At 55.4% G+C, this 21,840-nt stretch overlaps 1 protein-coding gene across 1 annotated transcript in view; it reads left to right on the top strand.

Annotated features, from left to right (window-relative positions):
• Positions 1 to 9,258: 9,258 nt before the first annotated feature.
• The window catches only part of acvr1ba (activin A receptor type 1Ba), a 28,479-nt gene continuing 15,897 nt past the window's right edge, over positions 9,259 to 21,840 (top strand). The window contains exon 1 of the mRNA XM_088919442.1: positions 9,259 to 9,401. Within this exon, the coding sequence (XP_088775568.1) occupies positions 9,311 to 9,401 (91 nt within the window). The 5' untranslated portion in view covers positions 9,259 to 9,310. The remainder of the gene's footprint in view (positions 9,402 to 21,840) is intronic.

Raw genomic sequence — 21,840 nt, 5'->3', positions numbered from 1 at the left:
CAGACTAATGTCTTCATTGGACATGTAAAGAAGTTTGTAAGGATGTTTCTTACAATCTTTTACAGCTTGAGATAAGGCAAGGGGTCCCCAGTCCTGGTGGTGGGGACCGCCGCAAGCCCGCTGGCTTGTGTTCAAGCTGAGCTCCGAGTGTCACAATCAAACCTGTAACTGGCTTCACACCAGGATCAGTGTTTCCAGCTCAGGAAAGACACTTGCACGTGTGCCACTCGTCAGCTCCATGAGGGCTTGGCTGAGGCCATTGAGGAGCAGGACTGAGGGGCCATCACAGGGCCCCGCCAGTGTGAGGTGACTGAGGGGCCATCACAGGGCCCCGCCAGTGTGAGGTGACTGAGGGGCCATCACAGAGCCCCGCCAGCGTGAGGGGACCGAGGGGCCATCACAGGGCCCCGCCAGTGTGAGGTGACTGAGGGGCCATCACAGGGCCCCGCCAGTGTGAGGTGACTGAGGGGCCATCACAGAGCCCCGCCAGCGTGAGGGGACCGAGGGGCCATCACAGGGCCCCGCCAGTGTGAGGTGACTGAGGGGCCATCACAGGGCCCCGCCAGTGTGAGGTGACTGAGGGGCCATCACAGGGCCCCGCCAGTGTGAGGGGACTGAGGGGCCATCACAGAGCCCCTCCAGTGTGAGGGGACCGAGGGGCCATCACAGAGCCCCTCCAGGGTGAGGGGACTGAGGGGCCATCACAGGGCCCCGCCAGTCTGAGGGGACTGAGGGGCCATCACAGAGCCCTGCCAGCGTGAGGGGACTGAGGGGCCATCACAGGGCCCCGCCAGTCTGAGGGGACCGAGGGGCCATCACAGAGCCCCGCCAGCGTGAGGGGACCGAGGGGCCATCACAGAGCCCCTCCAGCGTGAGGGGACCGAGGGGCCATCACAGAGCCCCGCCAGCGTGAGGGGACCGAGGGGCCATCACAGGGCCCCGCCAGTGTGAGGTGACCGAGGGGCCATCACAGAGCCCCGCCAGCGTGAGGTGACCGAGGGGCCATCACAGGGCCCCGCCAGTGTGAGGTGACCGAGGGGCCATCACAGAGCCCCGCCAGCGTGAGGGGACCGAGGGGCCATCACAGAGCCCCTCCAGTGTGAGGGGACCGAGGGGCCATCACAGGGCCCCGCCAGTGTGAGGTGACTGAGGGGCCATCACAGAGCCCCGCCAGTGTGAGGGGACCGAGGGGCCATCACAGAGCCCCGCCAGTGTGAGGGGACCGAGGGGCCATCACAGAGCCCCTCCAGGGTGAGGGGACTGAGGGGCCATCACAGGGCCCCGCCAGTGTGAGGGGACCGAGGGGCCATCACAGGGCCCCGCCAGTGTGAGGTGACTGAGGGGCCATCACAGAGCCCCGCCAGTGTGAGGTGACTGAGGGGCCATCACAGAGCCCCTCCAGGGTGAGGGGACCGAGGGGCCATCACAGAGCTCCTCCAGCGTGAGGGGACTGAGGCAGCCGGCAGGGCCCAGCAAGCAGACCCTGCAGAAATCACCCAGCCTCCAGTTTCTACACTTCATCCAGGACAGAGCTGTGGGGCAGACAGAGCACATGACTTCCAAACTGGCAGCAGGCCGGACCTGTCTCTTCACACAGCCACTCACAGGGATGCCAGAGGTGTACAGTCGTTCCTGCCTGCCTGGGTCTTCTGCAGTCAATGCGTTTTCAATGCAAAACACTTCATTCCTCCCCCAGGGGGCAATTGCAGCTCTTTCTGATGGCTGATGGTTTTCGATAGCCTGCTGTCTGGATCCTGGTGACCCCTGGTGTGGCCGTTTCTCATCCTGCCTGATCATTCACAGGAGCCATTAAGCACAGGATGGCCTATTGTCTCTCAGCCTTTTGTGCAGGACTTACAGTTCTTTTCTCTTCCACAGTGAAGAATCCGTCCACCCGTTTTCTAACAGCTTCTTTTAATAGGCAAACACACACACCCTGGACAGGACAGCAGTCCATCACAGGACACACACACACCCTGGACAGGACAGCAGTCCATCTCAGGACACGCACACACACCCTGCACAGGACAGCAGCCCATCTCAGGACACACACAGACACACACACACCCTGGACAGGACAGCAGTCCATCACAGGACACACACAGACACAAACACACCCTGGACAGGACAGCAGCCCATCTCAGGAAACACACAGACACACACACACCCTGGACAGGACAGCAGCCTGTCTCAGGACACACACAGACACACATACACCCTGGACAGGACAGCAGTCCATCTCAGGACACACACAGACACACACACACCCTGGACAGGACAGCAGTCCATCTCAGGACACACACAGTCCCCACTCCATGATATTTAGGACAGGGAATTCTTGTCGTTCCACAGTCCCTGTTCGGTCACGGACACCAGCTGCCGAAGCAGATACAGTGTCCTTTTGTCAGAGTCACCACACGGCCATGCTCTGGTAGGGTGGCACAGTGCTCAGCCCCAGAAGCCCAGTCTCCCCCACACTGGGCTCTCCCTGAAAGCACGCCCCTGTGTCTCCTGAGCAGAGCGGCTTTCTGGGTGACGAGTGCCAGTAGAGGCTGCATTCAGCCCATTTAGCTCATAATCTGAGGGATCAACCAGGGTATCAGCTTCGACCACATGGCTGGGCTGCCTGTTCCACCACCCTTTGTGTAAAGAGTGCTCCCCCCATCATTCATAGCAACTTCGTTCTTACAACCACCTAAATTAGACTGGTTCTCGCCGTAAAATATTCGGATGTTTCCGAGTGAAATGGAGGCCCTGCCCTCTGATAGGGATTTACACTTGCGAGGCTGAATGAGAAGCGCCCTCAGGCGACCGTGTGCAAGCGGCTCCGTGGAGCGCAGTTCTCGGGCACGTCACGGTCAGGAGAGTCCGGACTGGTGCACTTTCCTTCGCTGGTGGGGGCGCGCTCACCCCCCTGAAGACCCCCACCCTCACGGTGCCGGTGACGAAGGCGTCAGCTCGTCCCTGGCCGGGAGCGGAGCCGATCGGCGCGGCTCCTGCTGCTGGTTCTCAGACGCCGCCGTCTGCGGTAGGAAGTCCGCGGTGACTGGCCGGAATCGGGGCTCTTCGGGGGGCAGGTGCGGCAGCCGGCTGGGGGGCGCTTGGGATTCAGGAGAGGAGGGGCTGGGTCTCCTTCAAAGCTGCTGTCTGGCGTCTGAGCCGAGGACGGCGCGTTATTTTTAAAAGGGGCGAGAGGCGGGGAGGGGGCGAGGGACACAGCCCCGCTGCGCCCGCCGGCGATGCGCTTTGAAGGCGTCGGCGAGTCTGCCTGAGGGCTGACGTCACGCCTCGGCCCCTTTGTGCGTGTCCTCGCGCGCTCTCCCTCTCCGGCGGGGTCGCTATAAATACTAATAATATTCACACCAATGGTATTTTCCCACTCGTGGGTGAAGAAATAAACAACGTTATTCTCAAACGCCCTGCGAGGACTCTCCCCCCCACCTAGAGTGGCTGTGCCTGCTGATTGGAGAACTGCGGTTTCTGAAGAAAGCGGGACAGAACTGAACCAGAACTCTACAGTCCCCTCAGTCCCACTGCTGAAGTGAAGGAAAGGGTTGTTCAAGCTGGACTTGGACATTAAAAAGCAGGGTTATTTTAAGGAACAGCTGCCACAGATTTGCAACAGTATTTTTCAAACATGGTGGAATTCTTCGAAACAAACACCAAGGACAGCTCACATCACATCACTTTCAAGAACCGCTGGTCCAATTCAGGGTCACAGTGGCCTGGGGTCTAGCCGGGGAAACAAAACACATCCGGGACAGGACGACACACTCACACCCGGGCCAGTTTTCCCAGCAACCAATTAACTTATATATAGCATCAGTTATATAGCCCCTACCCAGCAGCCATGTCACCCTGCAACTCCCAGCTGGCAGCCCACTGAAGCTCAGCAGGTGTGAGCCTGGCCAGTACCTGGATGGGAGACTCCTGGGAAAGCTAAGGTTTCTGCTGGAAGAGGTGTTAGTGGGGCCAGCAGGGGGCGCTCACCCTGCCGTCTGTGTGAGTCCTAATGCACCAGTATAGTGACGGGGACACCATACTGTAAAAAGGTGCCAAGGTCCTGACTCTCTGTGGTCATTAAAAATACCAGGGTATTTCTTGAAAAGAGTAGGGGTGTCACCCTGGTGTCCCGGCCAGAGTTCCCTCTGGCCTTTACCAGTCAGGGCTTCATTAGTCTGCTCTCCTACCCACTGACAGCTGACTGGCGCATCATTCAGGCGGGGTACCACACCGTGGTGGTGGAGGGGATCCCCGTGAAAGTCAGTGGGGGCCAGTGTGAGGACTGTTATTAACGCAGCAGCATGTCTTGGGCTTGTGGGAGGAAACCCACACGAGCACAGGGAGGACGTACTGCACAGGCTCCCTCCCGGCCCACAGGCTCTGCCGTGCTGTGAGCTCTGAAGAGGCTCGGGGGAGGGGATCAAACACAGCTTTCATATTCAGTGGGAAAGAGATTAAGATCAGAAACTGGTGAGGTTCCGCCGTCTGGGACTGGCATCAACATCCTGTGTGTCTGGATCTGCCAGGTCGCCCCGAGAATCTGGCGCCGTCCTGCACGTTAACGGGTGCCTGGGGTTCGGCCACCTGGGGTTCCCTGCTTCTCCTGGGGTACCCCTCCAGGGACAGGACCAGCCCCCCAGCTGAGCAGGAGTGGGGATCTCTGGTCTGCGTACTCTCCCTGTCTCCTCAGTGCCAGATTCCAGTTTCAAATACCAAGAGCTTTCCTGCTTTGACTCATTAAAATCAAAGAAACAACACACCTTTAACAGACATTTAAAACCTATTATTGGACAGTTACATATAACACATAACCCTTTATTGAGAGACAGGCTCACTCTGGTCCTCAGGCTGTGTGTGGCAGGAGATCTCATACTGGGCTGCAGCTCTGTTGACTGGGAGTTCTGATTCTGTCAGATGTGGGCATTCTGGGATTAGATTTGTTATTTTAGAGAAGAATGTTTCTCTAATCCCTGAGTATTTGTCACAGTGCAGCAGAAAGTGCACCTCTGTCTCTGCTTCTCCCTGCTGGCAGTGGGAGCACAGCCTGTCCTCTCTGGACAGCCAGGTCTGTCTGTGGTCACTGAGCCTGTCCTCTCTGGGCAGCCAGGTCTGTCTGTGTCCAGTTTCTATGTCCAGGCTGTGGGCACTTAACCTGTGATTCAATAGGGTCTGTTTCTCTTTGCTGTTTCTTAACTCCTGGTCAGATACTCAGCTAGAGTGTGTTATCTGTTTAGTGTCCTGTAGCATTCCAGTTTGTGTTGTGCTTGTGTGTGGGTGAGGTAGTGTTATTAGATCTGTGCTGTGATGTGGTTGACTCTGATTCGTGTTGTTTTAGCTGTGCTGTCCTGAGGCTGGCTGGTTTCAGTGATCCTCAGGACCAGCTGGCCCAGGGGCTCTTCTCTGGGTTCAGAGCTCTTGGCTCAGCAGGGGTGTTACAATTTTCTTTGTTTTGTCTTCTGTATGTTGATTAGCAATGGATATTGGCCTAATTCATCCTTGCATACATTGTTTGGTGTTTTTCTGTGCGCATGGTGGAGTTCTGTAAAAACATGTATGGTGTATTTGTCCCATCTAGTGTAATCCAGGTCTGTGAGTGGATCCAGCTATATTACAGGGCAGTGGGTTGGATTAAACTTTCAAATATTCACAGGCAGATATTTATGAGAGGGCTGATATTGTAAAGCCTCATTCTAGAAAACCTTCTCTCTCTCCCCACTAATCTCTCCCTCCTGCAATCTGTCTATCCCTCTGTGTCTCTCTCTCTCAGTGTCTCTATCTCTCAGATTTGAATTCTAAGTCAAATTCAAACTCAAAGTGCTTTATTGGCAAGACAGATAAATTATACTGTTGCCAAAGCACAAACACCTCATTTACAGACATTCATGGTAAAAACATATTATTGAACATGTGCAAAAAACAAATAATGCATTCCCCAGGCTTGCTCTTTCTCCCTCAATGTCTCTGCCTCTATCTCTGTCTCAAATTCAGATTCAAAGAGTTTTATTGGCATGACTATTGAATTACACTGTTGCCAGAGTCTCTCCCTGTGTTGGCCTCAGGCTGCAGCCCTGTCTCCAGTTTCTCCAGGATTACCCTACCAGGGATCAGCACTGCTGCTCCTTGTGCTGTGAATGTAACAATTCCTGGTCCTGGGTTCAACTCCTGTCCTGCCCGTGGCATCTATTTCGGAGGAGTCTGCATGTTCTTGCTGTGTCCTGATGGAATTTCTCCAGGTGATCCAGGTTCCTCACTCTTCCTGCTCACCTGCATGGCATTGGGAGATACAACAGATGCCCATCTGTTGTGGCCTGGCTGGGTCAAGTCTCTGGGAGCCAGCGGTGATGCTGTGTGCTGTCAGGGTGTCTCTGTTTCTTGTTTCTGCATCCATTTCTCACTGCTCAGGAGTGCCACCCTCTTGTTTTGACAGGCCAGCTAACTTGGTATGCACCCTGTACTGGGGCCAGACCATGACTGGAAATTTGTGACTAGGGTTAGGGTTAGGCCAGGGCTGAGGTCAGTATTAAGTATAGGGTTCACTCAAAAGGTTGAGATTAGAGTTAATGCTGTGGTTAGGGTTGAGGTTAGGATGGGAGTGCAGAGGAGAGGGGCTGAGTTACTGCGGAGGATGAGGGGCTAGGGTTAGGACAGGGTTGAGGCTAGGCTTTGGGTTGTATCCTGCAACCACAGGCTCTTCTGAACTTCCGGAAATCTCTGTGCATTTCATTAGCTTCCTTCATCTATTTTCTAACCTCTTCCTCCAATTCGGGGTCACGGGGCACCCAGATCCTGTCCCAGCATGCAACAGACGCAAGGCAGGGTACACCCTGGGCAGGACACACCAGGGCCGATCTTCCCTGAAGCCATTTAACCTCCCAGTCTGTCTTGGGGCAGTGGGAGGAAACCAGAGCACCTGGAGAAAACTCATATGATCATGGGGAGAACATACAGACTCCACACAGACAGCACCCCAGGAACTGAACCCGGACACTGCTGAGCTCTGAGAGGCTGCAATGCTAACCATTGCACCACTGTGCCTCCCAGCTTGTTTCATTCTGTACATATTTCACTGTCTAGAACAGAATCAGACACAGAGAACGAACATGTGTGTGGTGGTTAATAAGCTGGGAAAATTGCTCATCGCTGGATGAAGCAAGACGTGTTCCCAGCGCTCTCACAGGCATGACTAATCTACACACGCAACATGAGCGGACAGGCGCGCCCAACGATCCGGCCCCCGCCCACACGTCTGCTCAGTCTGGCTGAGGTGGAGCAGGAACCGGGCCTCCAGCCAGGCCCCCTGCAGCAGGCAGAGTGTGGGACGGCTGCCCGTGGGGTCCTGTCAGGCCAGAGCGAGGGCCAGAGGTACCCTGTGACTGCTGGGGGCTTGGGTGACCACTCCATGGGTTCATGCACTGTTTACACAGGCACACGCTGCTCAGGAGAGCACACTGTGCTGGGGGTGCACTCTCTGTGTTTGGGGGAGCGCGCTGTGTTGGGGTACACACTCTTGTGTTTGGGGGAGCGCGCTGTGTTGGGGTACACACTCGTGTTTGGGGGAGCGCGCTGTGTTGAGGTGCACACTGTGTTTCAGGGAATGCGCTGTGGTGGGGTGCACACTCTGTGTTTGGGGGAGCATGCTGTGGTGGGGTGCACACTCTGTGTTTGGGGGAGTGCGCTGTGGAGGGGTGCAAACTCTTTGGGAGAGCACACTGTGTTGGGGGTGTACACTGTGTTTGGAGGAGTGCGCTGTTTTGAGGTGCACACTGTTTCGGGGAGCACGCTGTGTTGGGGTGCACACTCTGTGTGTGGGGGAGCGCGCGCTGTATTGGGGTGCACACTCTGTGTGTAGGGGGGCGCGCTGTGATGGGGTGCACACTCTCTGCTGGGGTCGGATCACAATGTCCCTGTGTAAGCTGGTTTCGACCGAGGAAAGCGGGCGGCGCACTGGGTCGTGCGTGACCTGTGATCACGCTCTGCCCCTCCGTCAGACGGAGGAAACTGTCCGCTGCAGCGATGCAGCAGCCCTGCAGTCGCGCTCAATTCAGCAGAAAACGCGATTGATCTCTGACTGTGCTTAAAATCCGATTAAACACGCGTGTGCGAACGTTTGGAAATGCTGCGCGAGGAGAGCTGGCGGAAGACAATGCCGTTCATTCTTCTCCACTGTAATTTCCTAAATGCACGTCACACAGCAGCCCCTTTTCCTCTGTGAAACCGATGTCGCAGCGCGTTCTCATTCCTCATTCTGCCGCCGAACAGGGAACAACGTTTGAGCGCAGGACGCTGCGCGTCTGCCCGTTCAGACAAGCGCGCAGGGGAAACGTTAATGTTGTGGGAGGCTTGCGGCGAGACCTGTTCTGGGGAAGGCTGCGCCGGCCTTGGGAACCGGACGCTTTTGTTTTCACGCACGGCACAACCGCAGGCGCGTGCCGGGCGCTCGCGGCGATAAAGCACGACTACACGCGGCAGCGGGGCCGCCGACCTCGCGCGAGCCGCGAGTGGGGACCCCCCCCCCCTTCCCCAGGCCCAGAGATCTCCCGGCGCCTGACGGGAGCGCCCGGGTCCGGTCCCAGGCCGAGCAGCTGGTGTCTGTGGTCAGGCAGTGTCCTGAGCTGGAGCGCGGCTGAGGCGAGAGGCGGCCCACAAGGCTAAGGCATCACTATACCCCCACACTTACCGCGCCCAGCCTGTAATAAAGACTGCGACCCGGCTGCTTGTGAAGCACCTCCGGCCGGGCCCTGGATAAATTATTTACCAGCGGTAACCGCGGTCTAAGCAACTGCGGGCAGCGAAATTATACAGTGTAAACTGTGCGTATACTGCGCTGCTGAATATATGTTCTTGTGGCTTCACGTGAAGTGCCCGGGACTTGTTTGATGAAAAAGAAGCTTTTTATTATTCCAGTCCAACCCCATATTCCTATTGAAATCACTCTCATTTAACTAAAGTCGAGACCTCATTCTTCTAAACATGCAGACGCACAGCGAGGCGAGCTTGTCTGTTCATTTGGAGCACATCTAGATGGTTACCTGATCCTTAATTAATAACCTCGGCTTTGGAAATACCCCGTCACGTCGTAACATTCCCTAAAACCTACCTATCCACACACCAACCCCCACAGCTTTTCCTTTTATGTCGCCTAAAAAGTAACCATCGTCTTTCCAAAACAAAAGGACTGAGTGCGGCTCCTCCCCTTTAAGGCGCACCGCCCTTTAACCGTGCGGCTGGCTGGCGGTGTGTGCGAGCGCCGTGCTTGTTGTGTTTGAGGTCTGGCTACATTGTCAATATCACACGTTTTTGTGTATCGATGCGAAGCGATGGGAATACTGTAAATATGGCGAAGAAGCGGACTGCCCTGGCTCTGTTGTCTGTGGCTGGGTTACTGGCGACCTGCGACGGTAAGATGTCGGTTTGCGGTGTGTGTGTGGGGGGGAGTTGTGTGTCTTCATATGTCCAGGCTTATTTATTCCCTCGAACCTGGCTGGGGCTCGGATTTTAAATTGCATTTCCTAGCACAGCTCAATATGGCGCAGGGACTGGGTAGCCGAGCAGACGGCGGCGTCGCGCCTGTTCAGAGTCAGTGGATGTTTCTGAGATCCACACGCGTTTAATGGCAAGCGAGCCGTGAACTCGTCCTGGGGATAATTTAATATTTTTTACCCGTCAGTCCATTTATTTTTTGGTGGTCGGTGGGCATTAAACCGAAGCCCAACGCCAGAGCTCCGAAATCGGGGTTCGGTGTGTTGGGATGGCGGTGGACCCGTATGTACCTTGCCGACCCCAAATGGCGTTTAATTTTCGTGTGGAAATTGAATTTCCCGAAGCGGGTTTATGCTCGGAGGTGGTGTGTGTGTGTGTGTGTGGGGTGGGGGGGGTGCGTCCATATTAACAATGACGTGTAGTATTTTAAATGTCCCGGCGACGTTAGCGGGGCATCGAAACCAGGGGAGCTCTGTCCCCCAGACCCTGGGAGTGGTTTGAATTTAAACACCGGTGAAGAGTTGACCCCCCTCCCGTCCCCGGTATGGCTGTTAAATCTGTGAAAAGGTGTATGTAGTGTTCAAAAACAGCCCAGGTTCTTCTGCGTGCCCGTGCCTGAGGTGTATCAGCTCGACTGAGGCGGCTGGTGTGTGCCCCTGTTGCGGTCACGGCTGATCAAGTCTGTATTCGGGCCGGGTGTGTTGCTCCACAACAGCGGCGGGTCTGATTCTGTCCGCTTCTCGGGTCAAGGCCGAACCCGGCAGGCGGAGCGCAAAGCCTTGTGGTTCACTGCCCCCCCCCCTTTCTTCCCAGTCTCCAGGGTCGCGCACCTCACCTGCTCTCCTCAGCCTCGCGCGGCTCGGAGCTCAATCCGGGACACGCTACGTGCTGCGGCGGCGCGCTCGCCCTGCTCCGAGCCCGGCTGCTGTTGAACAGCGGAAATGTCCAACCAGCTCGTCCTGAACCACGGTTTCCCCGAGTCTCCCAACACTCTGGTTATGGCTACGAAGTCGGGAGGGATGTGGGGGCCGGGCGGGCTACTGTTGCTGTCGTGATACTTTGTTTTGATGTCTGGAAGAGTCACAGTAATAGGACCCGTTCATAAAATCGCGTGTGCAGGTACACACGGGTGTCTTTCCGTACCCTAGTCTCACCGTTGTCAGTCACTTGTCGTGGTTAAGTCAGTGCTAGCAGGCGGTGTGTAATGCCGAGACTGGATCGTGTGAGTGCGTCCACACATCTGAACGTGTTCGGTACGTGTCGTGTTCTGTCGTCCGTCTTCGTAAAATAGCAGCCGGGGACCGAGAGAGCAGAGTCTCTGTGCTCCTGCTTCCCAGAAGAATGCTGTCTGGCCGCTCGGGAGAGCGGGGGCGGCTGGCTGCGTTGCGGGATCCGGTGTCGCGGCGCAACTGAGAAGGGGGGTCAGGGTTCATGAAAGGACTAGCAATGAGGGGGCTCCCTTTATCCACCCTCCAGACAGATCTCCCTTTGTCCTGCGCGTGGCGTTCCCAGGTTTCCACAGGCATGAGGACCAGCATCTTTAGCAGGAACAGGAGCGGAACAGCCAGCAGGCAGGGAAAACAGCAGGAAGCTCAGCATTGCAAGGGTAACGCAGAAGGCCTGGCTGTAGCTGGCAGTGTGATCTGAATTGATCCATTTCAGAACCCCCCTGTGTCCGCGGTCGAGACCGTGGGACCTGCAAGAAAGTGTCCGAGGTCGGGGGGCTGTGGGACCTGCAGGAAAGTGTCCGCGGTCGAGACTGTGGGACCTGCAGGAAAGTGTCCGCGGTCGGGGGGCTGTAAGACCTGCAGGAAAGTGTCCGCGGTCGAGACTGTGGGACCTGCAAGAAAGTGTCGGCGGTCGGGGGGCTGTGGGACCTGCAGGAAAGTGTCCGCGGTCGAGACTGTGGGACCTGCAGGAAAGTGTCCGCGGTCGAGACTGTGGGACCTGCAGGAAAGTGTCTGCGGTCAGGGGGCTGTGGGACCTGCAGGAAAGTGTCCGCGGTCGAGACTGTGGGACCTGCAAGAAAGTGTCGGCGGTCGGGGGGCTGTGGGACCTGCAGGAAAGTGTCCGCGGTCGAGACTGTGGGACCTGCAAGAAAGTGTCGGCGGTCGGGGGGCTGTGGGACCTGCAGGAAAGTGTCCGCGGTCGGGGGGCTGTAAGACCTGCAGGAAAGTGTCCGCGGTCGAGACTGTGGGACCTGCAGGAAAGTGTCCGCGGTCGGGGGGCTGTGGGACCTGCAGGAAAGTGTCCGCGGTCGAGACTGTGGGACCTGCAAGAAAGTGTCGGCGGTCGGGGGGCTGTGGGACCTGCAGGAAAGTGTCCGCGGTTGAGACTGTGGGACCTGCAGGAAAGTGTCTGCGGTCAGGGGGCTGTGGGACCTGCAGGAAAGTGTCCGCGGTCGAGACTGTGGGACCTACAGGAAAGTGTCCGCGGTCGGGGGGCTGTGGGACCTGCAGGAAAGTGTCCGCGGTCGAGACTGTGGGACCTGCAGGAAAGTGTCCGCGGTCGGGGGGCTGTAAGACCTGCAGGAAAGTGTCGGCGGTCGAGACTGTGGGACCTGCAAGAAAGTGTCGGCGGTCGGGGGGCTGTGGGACCTGCAGGAAAGTGTCCGCGGTCGAGACTGTGGGACCTGCAGGAAAGTGTCCGCGGTCGAGACTGTGGGACCTGCAGGAAAGTGTCCGCGGTCGGGGGGCTGTGGGACCTGCAGGAAAGTGTCCGCGGTCGAGACTGTGGGACCTGCAAGAAAGTGTCGGCGGTCGGGGGGCTGTGGGACCTGCAGGAAAGTGTCCGCGGTCGAGACTGTGGGACCTGCAGGAAAGTGTCCGCGGTCGAGACTGTGGGACCTGCAGGAAAGTGTCGGCGGTCGGGGGGCTGTGGGACCTGCAGGAAAGTGTCTGCGGTCAGGGGGCCGTGGGACCTGCAGGAAAGTGTCTGCGGTCAGGGGGCTGTGGGACCTGCAGGAAAGTGTCCGTGGTCAGGGGGCTGTGGGACCTGCAGGAAAGTGTCCGCGGTCGGGGGGCTGTGGGACCTGCAGGAAAGTGTCCGCGGTCGAGACTGTGGGACCTGCAGGAAAGTGTCCGTGGTCGAGGGGCTGTGGGACCTGCAGGAAAGTGTCCGCGGTCGAGGGGCTGTGGGACCTGCAGGAAAGTGTCTGCGGTCGGGGGGCTTTGGGACCTGCAGGAAAGTGTCCGCGGTCGGGGGGCTGTGGGACCTGCAGGAAAGTGTCCGTGGTCGAGACTGTGGGACCTGCAGGAAAGTGTCCGCGGTCGGGGGACTGTGGGACCTGCAGGAAAGTGTCCGCGGTCGGGGGGCCGTGGTGGTGAAGATGTCACGGTTCTGAAGGTTGTTCAAGACTAAATTATACAAAGAAAACGCATACTCTGTGAGGGCGGGGGATATTTTAAATGTTTTTAACTTTGGCATAAGTGACTCATTAACCACATAGTAGCAGCTTCTTAGTTACCAAGGATTGCCACTGGATTATCAACGTTTAAAAAAACGGTAGGAAATGACATTTCTGCCTCAAAACGTCAGCTGATTTTTATCTCGGAATTGGTGAGCAGAGACCTTCTCATCAAGACAGTGGAAAGGTGAGATAGTCAGTAAGGCCTCTGGAATATCTCTGAGCAGAGATCAGTCATAGGGGATTATAACGATTGCACAACACATTCCCCTCCACTCCTGCCAAAAAAGGAATTATGCAGCTGTCGTCCCCATATCATTTGTGCTCCTATATTGTGGTGTTGGTGTCAGTCTCCTGCATCTGTGTCAGGCCCTGCACTAGGCAGAAAAACTAACCAGACAAGATGGAGGTGCTTCTGTGTTTGGGCATGCTCTGTTTTAGGCCTGGAGTTGTAGTTGTCACACAGAGCAACAGTTCTTTTCCTTGCAGGTGCTGTTGTGAGTGTGACTTCCCCGATGATTGAAACGCCCCTCAGGCCTGCTGGGGGTTGGGGGGGGGGGGGGGGTCGCTGTCCATTAGGGGTTTGCAGTGTGCAGCCGTCTGGTCTGGAGGCGAGAGCCATTCGCTCTTGGTTAGATACAGGATGGGGTTGGGGTTAGTGTGGCTGCTGGACAGTCGAGAGGAGGAGACGCGGGGGCTCACTCGCTGATCGTCTCCAGCAGGTTTTGCAATGTGGTGCACTGGTGCTGGGCTGAGAGGAGCTTGTGACTCCTCCGTTTCACAAGCTGGGTGTTGTCACTGGTGTTTCATCAAGACAGCCAGCGTTGATGTACAGGGAAAGGGGCCCACGCTCCCATTGCACAGCAGTGCAGTCCACCACAGTCTGACCAGTGGCCGCAGGCCGCAGCAGGACTGGATCCACTGCTCCACACTTGTTACCTGGTGCTGAATGGCTGCCGAATTCCGCTGTGGGGAGTTGAAGGGAGGGTGATCGGTAATCTCCGTCTGGCCCCGCTCGGTTGGGCTGCAGAGCGATGATGTGGTGCTGTGGGGAAGGGGCAGGCACAAGCAGGTTGGAGCAGGGATCAGCAGGAGGTCAAACAGAGGTCAAAGTTCAGGGTGGCTCATTTGTTGGGATTTGATGCGAAGGAAGGTTGTCCTAGCCTGAGTCTCGAAGCCTTTTCCTTTCTGTTTGGCAGAACTCCAAGGTCATTGGGAATTGTGCTCCACTCTGTTTTGCAGACTGTTCGACTGTAACCCTTAACAGAAGTGCTGTGCCTGAGGTCTTAATTGTCTAATTGCGTTAGTGGCTTAACGGGTCCGAAACACAACTGTTTCAAAGCCTTAAGTCATTGGGGAGCTTGAAGAAAAGGAAGTGAGTCCTTTTGTACAGTGCCTTTAAAAGAGGTTGCAAATAAAGCTTTATTGTTATGCATTATATCATAATATGCATTATTATAAATAATACTATGTGTCCATCCATTTTCTACCTGCTCCATCCAATTCAGGATTGCAGGGAAGCTTGAGCCCGTCCCAGAAATAAGGCAGGGTACACCCTGGACAGGACTCCTGTCCACTGCAGGACCGATGTGCAGACACACTCACACCAGGGTCACTTTTCCCAGAAGCCATTTAACCTTGTAGCATGTCTTTGGGCTGTGGGAGGAAACCGGAGCCCCAGAAATTGATCGCAGGGCCCCCCAGCACTGCGAGGCAGCAGTGCTAACCTCTGTGCCACCATGCTGCCCGTTATTAATATTCTTATGGCAAAGACAAGCCCTTCAGCCCATCTGTGCTAGATGTTTTTTCTAAAGGGACTGTACAGGAAACTCTGCAGGGCTGTGCGGGTGCATTCTAGGATCGCTCGGCCCCTCATTCCCACTGCTGATCCCACGTGCCCCAGTGATGCACACCCCCCCCCCCCCACCCGCCCCCAAATCGGCCTCTTCCAGATTTTAATCCGCTTCTGATCTTGGATGCTAACCCTCTGGTTCCAAAGCTGTCCTCAGGTCCTGGGAAGCCGTGGGGGTCAGGGTGCGGAGCTCTCTCTCCTCGACTGCTCCTTCGGCTCGGAGGGGGGGGCCGCGGGCTCCGTGGTGTCCCTCTCTCCCAGATTTCTGTTCTTCTGTGCACAGCGGCCTCCTCACCTCCCCTCCTCCGACTCGCGGCTGCGGCTCTTCCCACGAGAGACAGATAAGAAACCCCAGATTGTAGGAACGCTCCGTCTGCGTCCTCCCGGCTCGGGAAAATCCCGCTTTCCCACTGCTGGGAGTGCAATCCGCTTACAGCCCAGACCGGCGCGGCGCGATCGTTCCGGTCTGCCAGAACAAAGTCCTTTCCCTCGCCTTCTGAAAAGCAATTCTGAGGAGGATTAATGAGGCTCACTCTGAGTTGTTATTGCTGAACTTTGGCTCTTATTTTCCTTTAATCGGTTTGTAGTAAAGCGTTGGTGGCTCACAGCGCTGGGGCCCTGGTTTCAAGTCCAGAGCTGGGGTGCTGTCTGTGTGGAGTCTGCATGCTCTTCCTGGGTTAGGATGGGTTTCCTCCCACAGTCCAAAACATGCTGGTAAGTCAATTGGCTTCTGTGAAAATCGGCCCTGGTGTGAGTGTGTCGTTGTGTCTGTGTGTGCCCTGTGATGGACTGGCGTCCCCTCCATTGCTTGCTGGGGTAAGCTCTGGTTCCCCTGCAGCCCTGTATTCGAAGTGGTTAGAAAGTGAATGGACAGTTTATAGTGTAAAGGATGCAAGAGAAGTCTGTTGGCATGCTCCCTCTCCCCACCCCCCTCCTCAAGATAAGGTGGTGCTGACCTGGGCATACCTTGGGCCAGACACAGAAGGACAGTTCCATTCTGTTGTGGAATGGGGGGGGACACTGTGCGAAAACTCTGCTACTGCACCAACATTGAAGGTTAATTTTAAGGTTTTCATAACGGAGTTATCCCTTCTCTTGCTTAATCAGTCTCTGGACCTTTTTTTTCAGCCTCCTGTTCGGAGCACATTGGAAGTTTGTGTAGTAACCCACCCTCCTTTTCTAAGATTAAATGGTGTTAAACAGGGCAAGCTGAGGACAGGTTTAAGAGCACAAGGACCGTTCCACACCACCTCGGGGAGTGGTGGGCTTTGTTTCTGGAGAGGAGTTGTGTGAAGATCCTAGGGCCCCAGTAATGTAGAAGGGTAATCACAGGTTTTCCTGACAAGTGACAGGCATGTTTAAACATGGATGCACTGTTATTCTCCCTGCTGAGGCATTCAAATCTGTCATAAAAGTGTTGTGTAGCAGGGAGCTTTTGTGTCTGTTCTCATGGATGGGAAACAGGAATCTAGGCAGCACTGGGGTTTTTGGTATTTTCTCCTCAATGTCTGTTCTGTAGCAGGGACAGCTCTGCTAGAGCTTGGAGCTGGTGGGGCTGCGGGTTCAGATCCCAGGCTGTGTGGCACAGCTGTCGTGGCCTTGAGCAGAGTTCTTCACTCAGGCTGTTCCAGGGAATGGTCTGCTGTAGAAATGGCCCCTCCAGCTGAAGAGAGCACCCTGCAGGAAGGAAAGAGACCAGTCTGAGATCTCTGTCCCTTATTTTAACCTGCTCTTGTAGCTCTTGCCTTGGATGCTGATGTCTTTTGCCACGCCTGCAGCGGTGCTGTGACATCGCTTCAGGGTGTCTTCCCCTCAGGTGTTTCTGGGCTTTCAGGCTGTTGATCAGAGCTGCTGATGTGAACAGGGCTCTTGATAATTCACAACAGAGGGATCAGGTTCGTCTGTTCTCCTGAGAGCCTCGGCCAGTAGGACTCACAGAGGATGAGCTCTGTGATCACGGGTTCAGCCCTAGGTTACATCACTCTTGGCGACTGGGCCCATCGTCCATGAGGTGGCACCCCAGGGCCAGGGATGAGACTAGTCAGCCAGGACTGTTTTGACTCTTGGAGACAGAGTATCCTCTGCTCCTGGACGCTGGCAGACATGCAGTATTCTTGTTGAGGGGTGTGCCTCTCCTCCAATCAGCACGCTGATCCTCCAGTAGGGGGCGGTGCTGCTTGTGCCATGTGACTCAGAGGTGGGCGGGGCAGAGGGGTCTGTCTGCACTTCCTCATCATGCCCATGTGAGATCACAGGGGCCTTAACTGAGATGTTACATGTGAAAACATGCAGTTCCAGCACGGATGGGTATAGATAATTGTTGGCAGTTGTAAACTTGAAAAAACAAGCTTATTCTTGAGGTTCGCCACCCCCGTACTGTTCTGTGATCCAGAACACCCAGCACCTCTCTGGGAGTGCGACACGCTACAGGCTTTGACACCCCAAGACCTGCAGCCACACAGCTACACAGGGGCCTCCCAGGCTGCAACAGCAATTAAAGACAAAGCCCTTTCCACTCTGAAGTGGTTTAAGACAGGGTGCATTCCAGGCCCGAGTCTTCTCGATTTCCTTTCTAATTTGAAAGGTATTTTCCCTGCCATGGCACGCTGCAGGCGCTGTGCTGTGTGGAAAAATGTAACCCTCTCCTTTCTCAGATCTGGATTTGTCAGATGGTTGAGGATTCTGGGGGGAGCAGAAACGTGAGGTCTCCCATTGCAGAGCAGTCTGGTCTGCTCCAGGTGTTCCAGGAGTCCCGTCTGGGTGGTCGGATGCCGTGAAGTGAAGAGGGCGCTGGCCTGGGCGCAGGCGTGTGCTGGGAGCCTCTCCCTCCTCCCCTGGCCCTGTACAGACCTGTCTCTCCTGCGCAGAACAATGGCCCCACTGTGCTTTCTCTGGCTCTGAGTGTTAATGCACTGTCTTCTCTCTCTCCCTCTCTCTCCATTCTTCCTCTGCTCGGGGTAATTACACGCATTAATAGCAGACATTATGAAAGCAGGAAAGCTCCGCCGCTTGGCTCTCGTTCCAGCCCGGAGCCTGTTAGTGCTGCTTCAGTCCCTCCAGACCTGGCTGGTGTGGAAGTCTGCTCTGTCTGCTCTGTCTGTGCAGTGGTGCTGGGTGCCGAGCCTGGGCCGTAGGGGGAGGGGGAGCTGCACCCCAGGGGTGGCCCAAGCCTGTCGTCTCTGTCGCTTTCAGTCTTTGTGCCAGTAGGCACACGCTGGCCTGCGCTCAGGAGCATTTCCTACTTCTGTGTTTGCTCTGCTCCTTTGTTTTTCCTGGGATCGACAGTTTCCAGTCCCCTTGCTGTGTCGAAAGCGAATCCTTCTTCCTCCCCTGGGCCTTGCTAAGGTTGGCATGGCAGGAGATCTGCCTTAGATTGGGCTACCCAGTGCAGCTCCTCAATCCTTCAGCTCGTCGGAGGAGACCAGAGTGTTCAAAGGAAGCCCAGGTGAATGCAGACTCGGCACAGAAGGTTTTCAAGTGCGTGAGCACATTTAGCACCCAAGAATTTCAAGGCAACAGCTCCGACTGCCATAACCCCCCCCGGTTCCTCTGCTGTGCTTCTGAACAGTCTTGATGTGTTTCTTTGCTCTTTTTCTGTGTATGATGGACAAAACCCTAAAGCTGTAGAAGACTACAGCAGACAGGATCGAGCTGTTGCAGAGCTGACCCAGGCGCTTTATGAAGCAGAATGGGCTCTGTTCCGGATTCTCCAGTGGCGTAGGATTGCTGTTCCCGACTTGCTTTAGGCTTGCCAGTGCAACCCCATAATAATGGGGTTCACTGTAGCAGGCTAGTCGTCCAGTTGCACCCCCAGACTGTGGGAGAAAACCAGGGCACCTGGAGGAAGCCCACGTGAACGCAGGGAGAACATGCAAACTCCACACAGATCCCACTGCTGTCTAGATTCCTAGGAATCGAACCCAGGGCCGCAGCGCTGCGAGGCAGCAATGCTGACCACTGTGCTGTCCTGTTCCGAGACTAGAAGAGGGTTATCCTGGGTTCGGTCTTGAGGGCTTGTGTGCATTATCACAGCAGGCCTGTGCAAGGGCTGCGTTCCAGCATGTCTCCGGATATGAGTCACGTGGGAGAGTGTGGGAAGGCAGGAATAAACGGGTAATAAAAAAAGATAATTGGCGGCTAATTGATCCGGGCAGTTCCAGGAATGCCCGGGGGTTTAGGAAAGGCCCGTGTTTTAACAGGCAGCCTTCAAGACGGGATCGGAGTGTTCACAGAACAGAGCTCGACTGTGAGGCTCAGACAGTGGTGTCTTTAACAGTCTCGGACAGCTCTCTCCTCCGGGCCAGGCGCGCTTTGCTTGGCCTAGGCACCCTGCGTCTTCCTGCGGGGATCACTTGAGCTGCTGTCAGGTGGTTCCGCCCCCAATGTGCGCAATTACATCGCTTGACTGGCTGAGCTCCACTGTGGGGATCAAGTCTGGATCTAGGATCACACAGCACTGGAACAGTGTGCCGCAGTCCTTTGCCTCCTAGCCAGTAGCCAATCACAACTCACTTCCAGCTCTGTTCTGCCTCTGTCTGCCCTTCAGCCGCTCAAAGCGCTCTTCACAGCCACTAGCCAATCGCAATTTACTTAAAGCTAGCCAATCACAGTGCACTGCTCGGCCACTAGCCAATCACAGCTCATTTCCAGCTCTGCACGGCTGTCTCCTAGCTACTATCCAATTATAGTGCACGGCTCAGCTGTTCGCCAATCACAGTGCACAGCTTGACCACTATCCCACCACAGCGCACCGCTCAACTGCTATCCAATCGCAGATCGCCTTCATGTTGCCTTCATGTAGACCGCTTTATTCCTGTTTTATTCCATATTGGTATATTTGTTGTTTCTGGAATCCTGGATTTGGATGTTAAAGGAAATTGGAAAAAACTACAAAACATGCACAGGCGTAGCCGCCTTCTGGCACTTTAAGTGATGATTACGGTGATCTTATCACATCAATAGAGCATTCGTGTTCACCAGCCTCGTGTTCACCATTTCAGAAGTGACTCTGAATCACCAGGAGCTGTAGCAGGAGCAGGAACTTTTTGGTCGAATGATTTGCAATTACAAATTGGGAAGGTTTGGAAAAATAAAATGGGTGACTCCGTGTCGTTGAGGGCCTTCCGGTCAGTTCAGACTGGTTCAGAATGTCAGCAGGAGGCTCTGTAGATCAGAGGCTCTCGTGTAAAGGAGGAGTAGATCTGGTTTATGTATTTCAGTGTAGTGGAGTAGCCGTGTCTGGCGTTTGTGCTCGAGATGGAAAGCTGTTCACAGGGAGCCCTCCTGTGTGGCGGGAGATCAGTGTCTCTGGGCTGACGGACACAAACACTGAAACTGAGAGCAGCTGAGCAAGAACCGAGTGTTTCACTGTCATCAGCTCCTGGACTGCGCGCTTGCAGGCCGACTCGGATGAGAGAGTGGAGTAGGTCTGGTGTGTAATGGTGTAAGAATGTGAGCAGGCCAGTGACGTGTGTGCGTGTGTGGGAGGAGGGGTGGAGTGACGCAGGATGGTCTTGTTTATGGGAGTGTGCCTGTTAATTGTAAAAGCTGAGAAACACTGGCCTAGTCTAGACTCCCTCCAGAGCCTTAATGAAGGGAAGGGTGCTGTGTCCCCTTCACCCATGTGTGCATACACCTCTACTCCTGGGCGATAACCTAATGACAGTGGAAGAAGCCCTTGTGATCTGATCTCTAGATCCTCTCGTACCTCCCTCCTGGGATTCTTTGTCTCTGTATGCCGGAGGGCCCCAGGGGCCCCGGAGCTCCCTCTGTATGCCAGAGGGCCCCAGGGGCCCCGGAGCTCCTTCTGTATGCTGATTGCCATTGATCGATATTGAAAGATCGCTCCACACATGGAGGAATTCAGTGAGATGTAAAGTGCGATTGATGTAGACTGGATGCGCAGAGGTTGTGTTGGAGAGTTTACCAAATAAACTGATTAACACCGAGACTGGTAGAAATCAATAGACAGTCAGACCCTACAGCTGGTGATAGTAGGCAGACAGAACTCCCAGTCCCTGTGCTGCAGCTGCTTGGTGTGCTAGGCACCACAGTGGCACCCCAGTCACCCCAGGATCCACAGCACTGTCTCCGGGTCCCCACCTGGCGCCGGTCCGCAAAGCGGTTTGCAGATGATTAGGGTGTAGGTCAAGAACCCTCCCACGTGTCCGCTCCAGCCCGCCCCTGTGCTGGATTAGCACACCCCACTGCTCCGGTCTGGCCGGCGTGCGTCCGTGTCCGGATGGGGAGGGGGCGCGGCGGGCTGGGTGAGGCGCTGGCGTAATCCATGCTCCTAATCCCTAGAGGCAGACAGGCTCCACAGGGGAAGGGAAACGGGGGATGATAGGGCTGCACACGACTTGAGAGCGCAGGTTTTTCTTGGTGGTGGTGGGGGGGCGTCAGACGTACTCACATATTTGGGAATAAGGGTCCTAGTTTTCCTGGAATTGGAGGGGCTCCAACAAAGCTCCAGAGCCTGGTGTTTTTTCTTTCTCCTCCCCTGTGCTCACTCCAGGAAGTCTTTCAAGCCTCCCTGTCTCACACACACACACACACACACACACACACACACGTCCTTCCAGCAGCCTTGGTGAGGGAGAGCGACGGAGGTCACGGACAGCTGTTCTCTCCCTGCGGATCCTTGATGGAGGAGGAATTCAGCCTCCGCAAAAAACAGTCCTGCCAGGCGAGCGTGAGCCTGCTGGGTTGGATAAAGACGAGAAAAGCAACCCTGGGCTGCAGACGAGATTCCCCGACAGTCTGACAGACACAGGGAAGCAATAAAACTGGCCAGCAGAGTGTTAGGATATAGAGCTATAGGTGTAGAATTTAAACCAGTGGATGTTGCTAAAGCCGTATGACACGCTAGTACGGCCTGATTTAGAAAAAATAAATATACGTAAATATGTAAAAACATATTAACTACTCGGGAATCAAGCCAGAAAACAGCAAATACATTATTGAATGTCTTGCTCGTCCAGGATCTTCAAGGCTAAAAACTGAACTCTGTAGTCTTGTACAGAGAAGACTGATCCAAGCATCCAAGAACCCTCAAAATCACTGACGGAGTCAATCCAGCGGACTTCTTCCATTCCGAATC

This window comes from Atractosteus spatula, chromosome 1 (genome assembly GCF_055471065.1).
Source record: "Atractosteus spatula isolate fAtrSpa1 chromosome 1, fAtrSpa1.hap1, whole genome shotgun sequence".
NCBI lineage: Eukaryota > Metazoa > Chordata > Actinopteri > Semionotiformes > Lepisosteidae > Atractosteus > Atractosteus spatula.
This window is presented reverse-complemented; position numbering and strand designations above follow the sequence as displayed.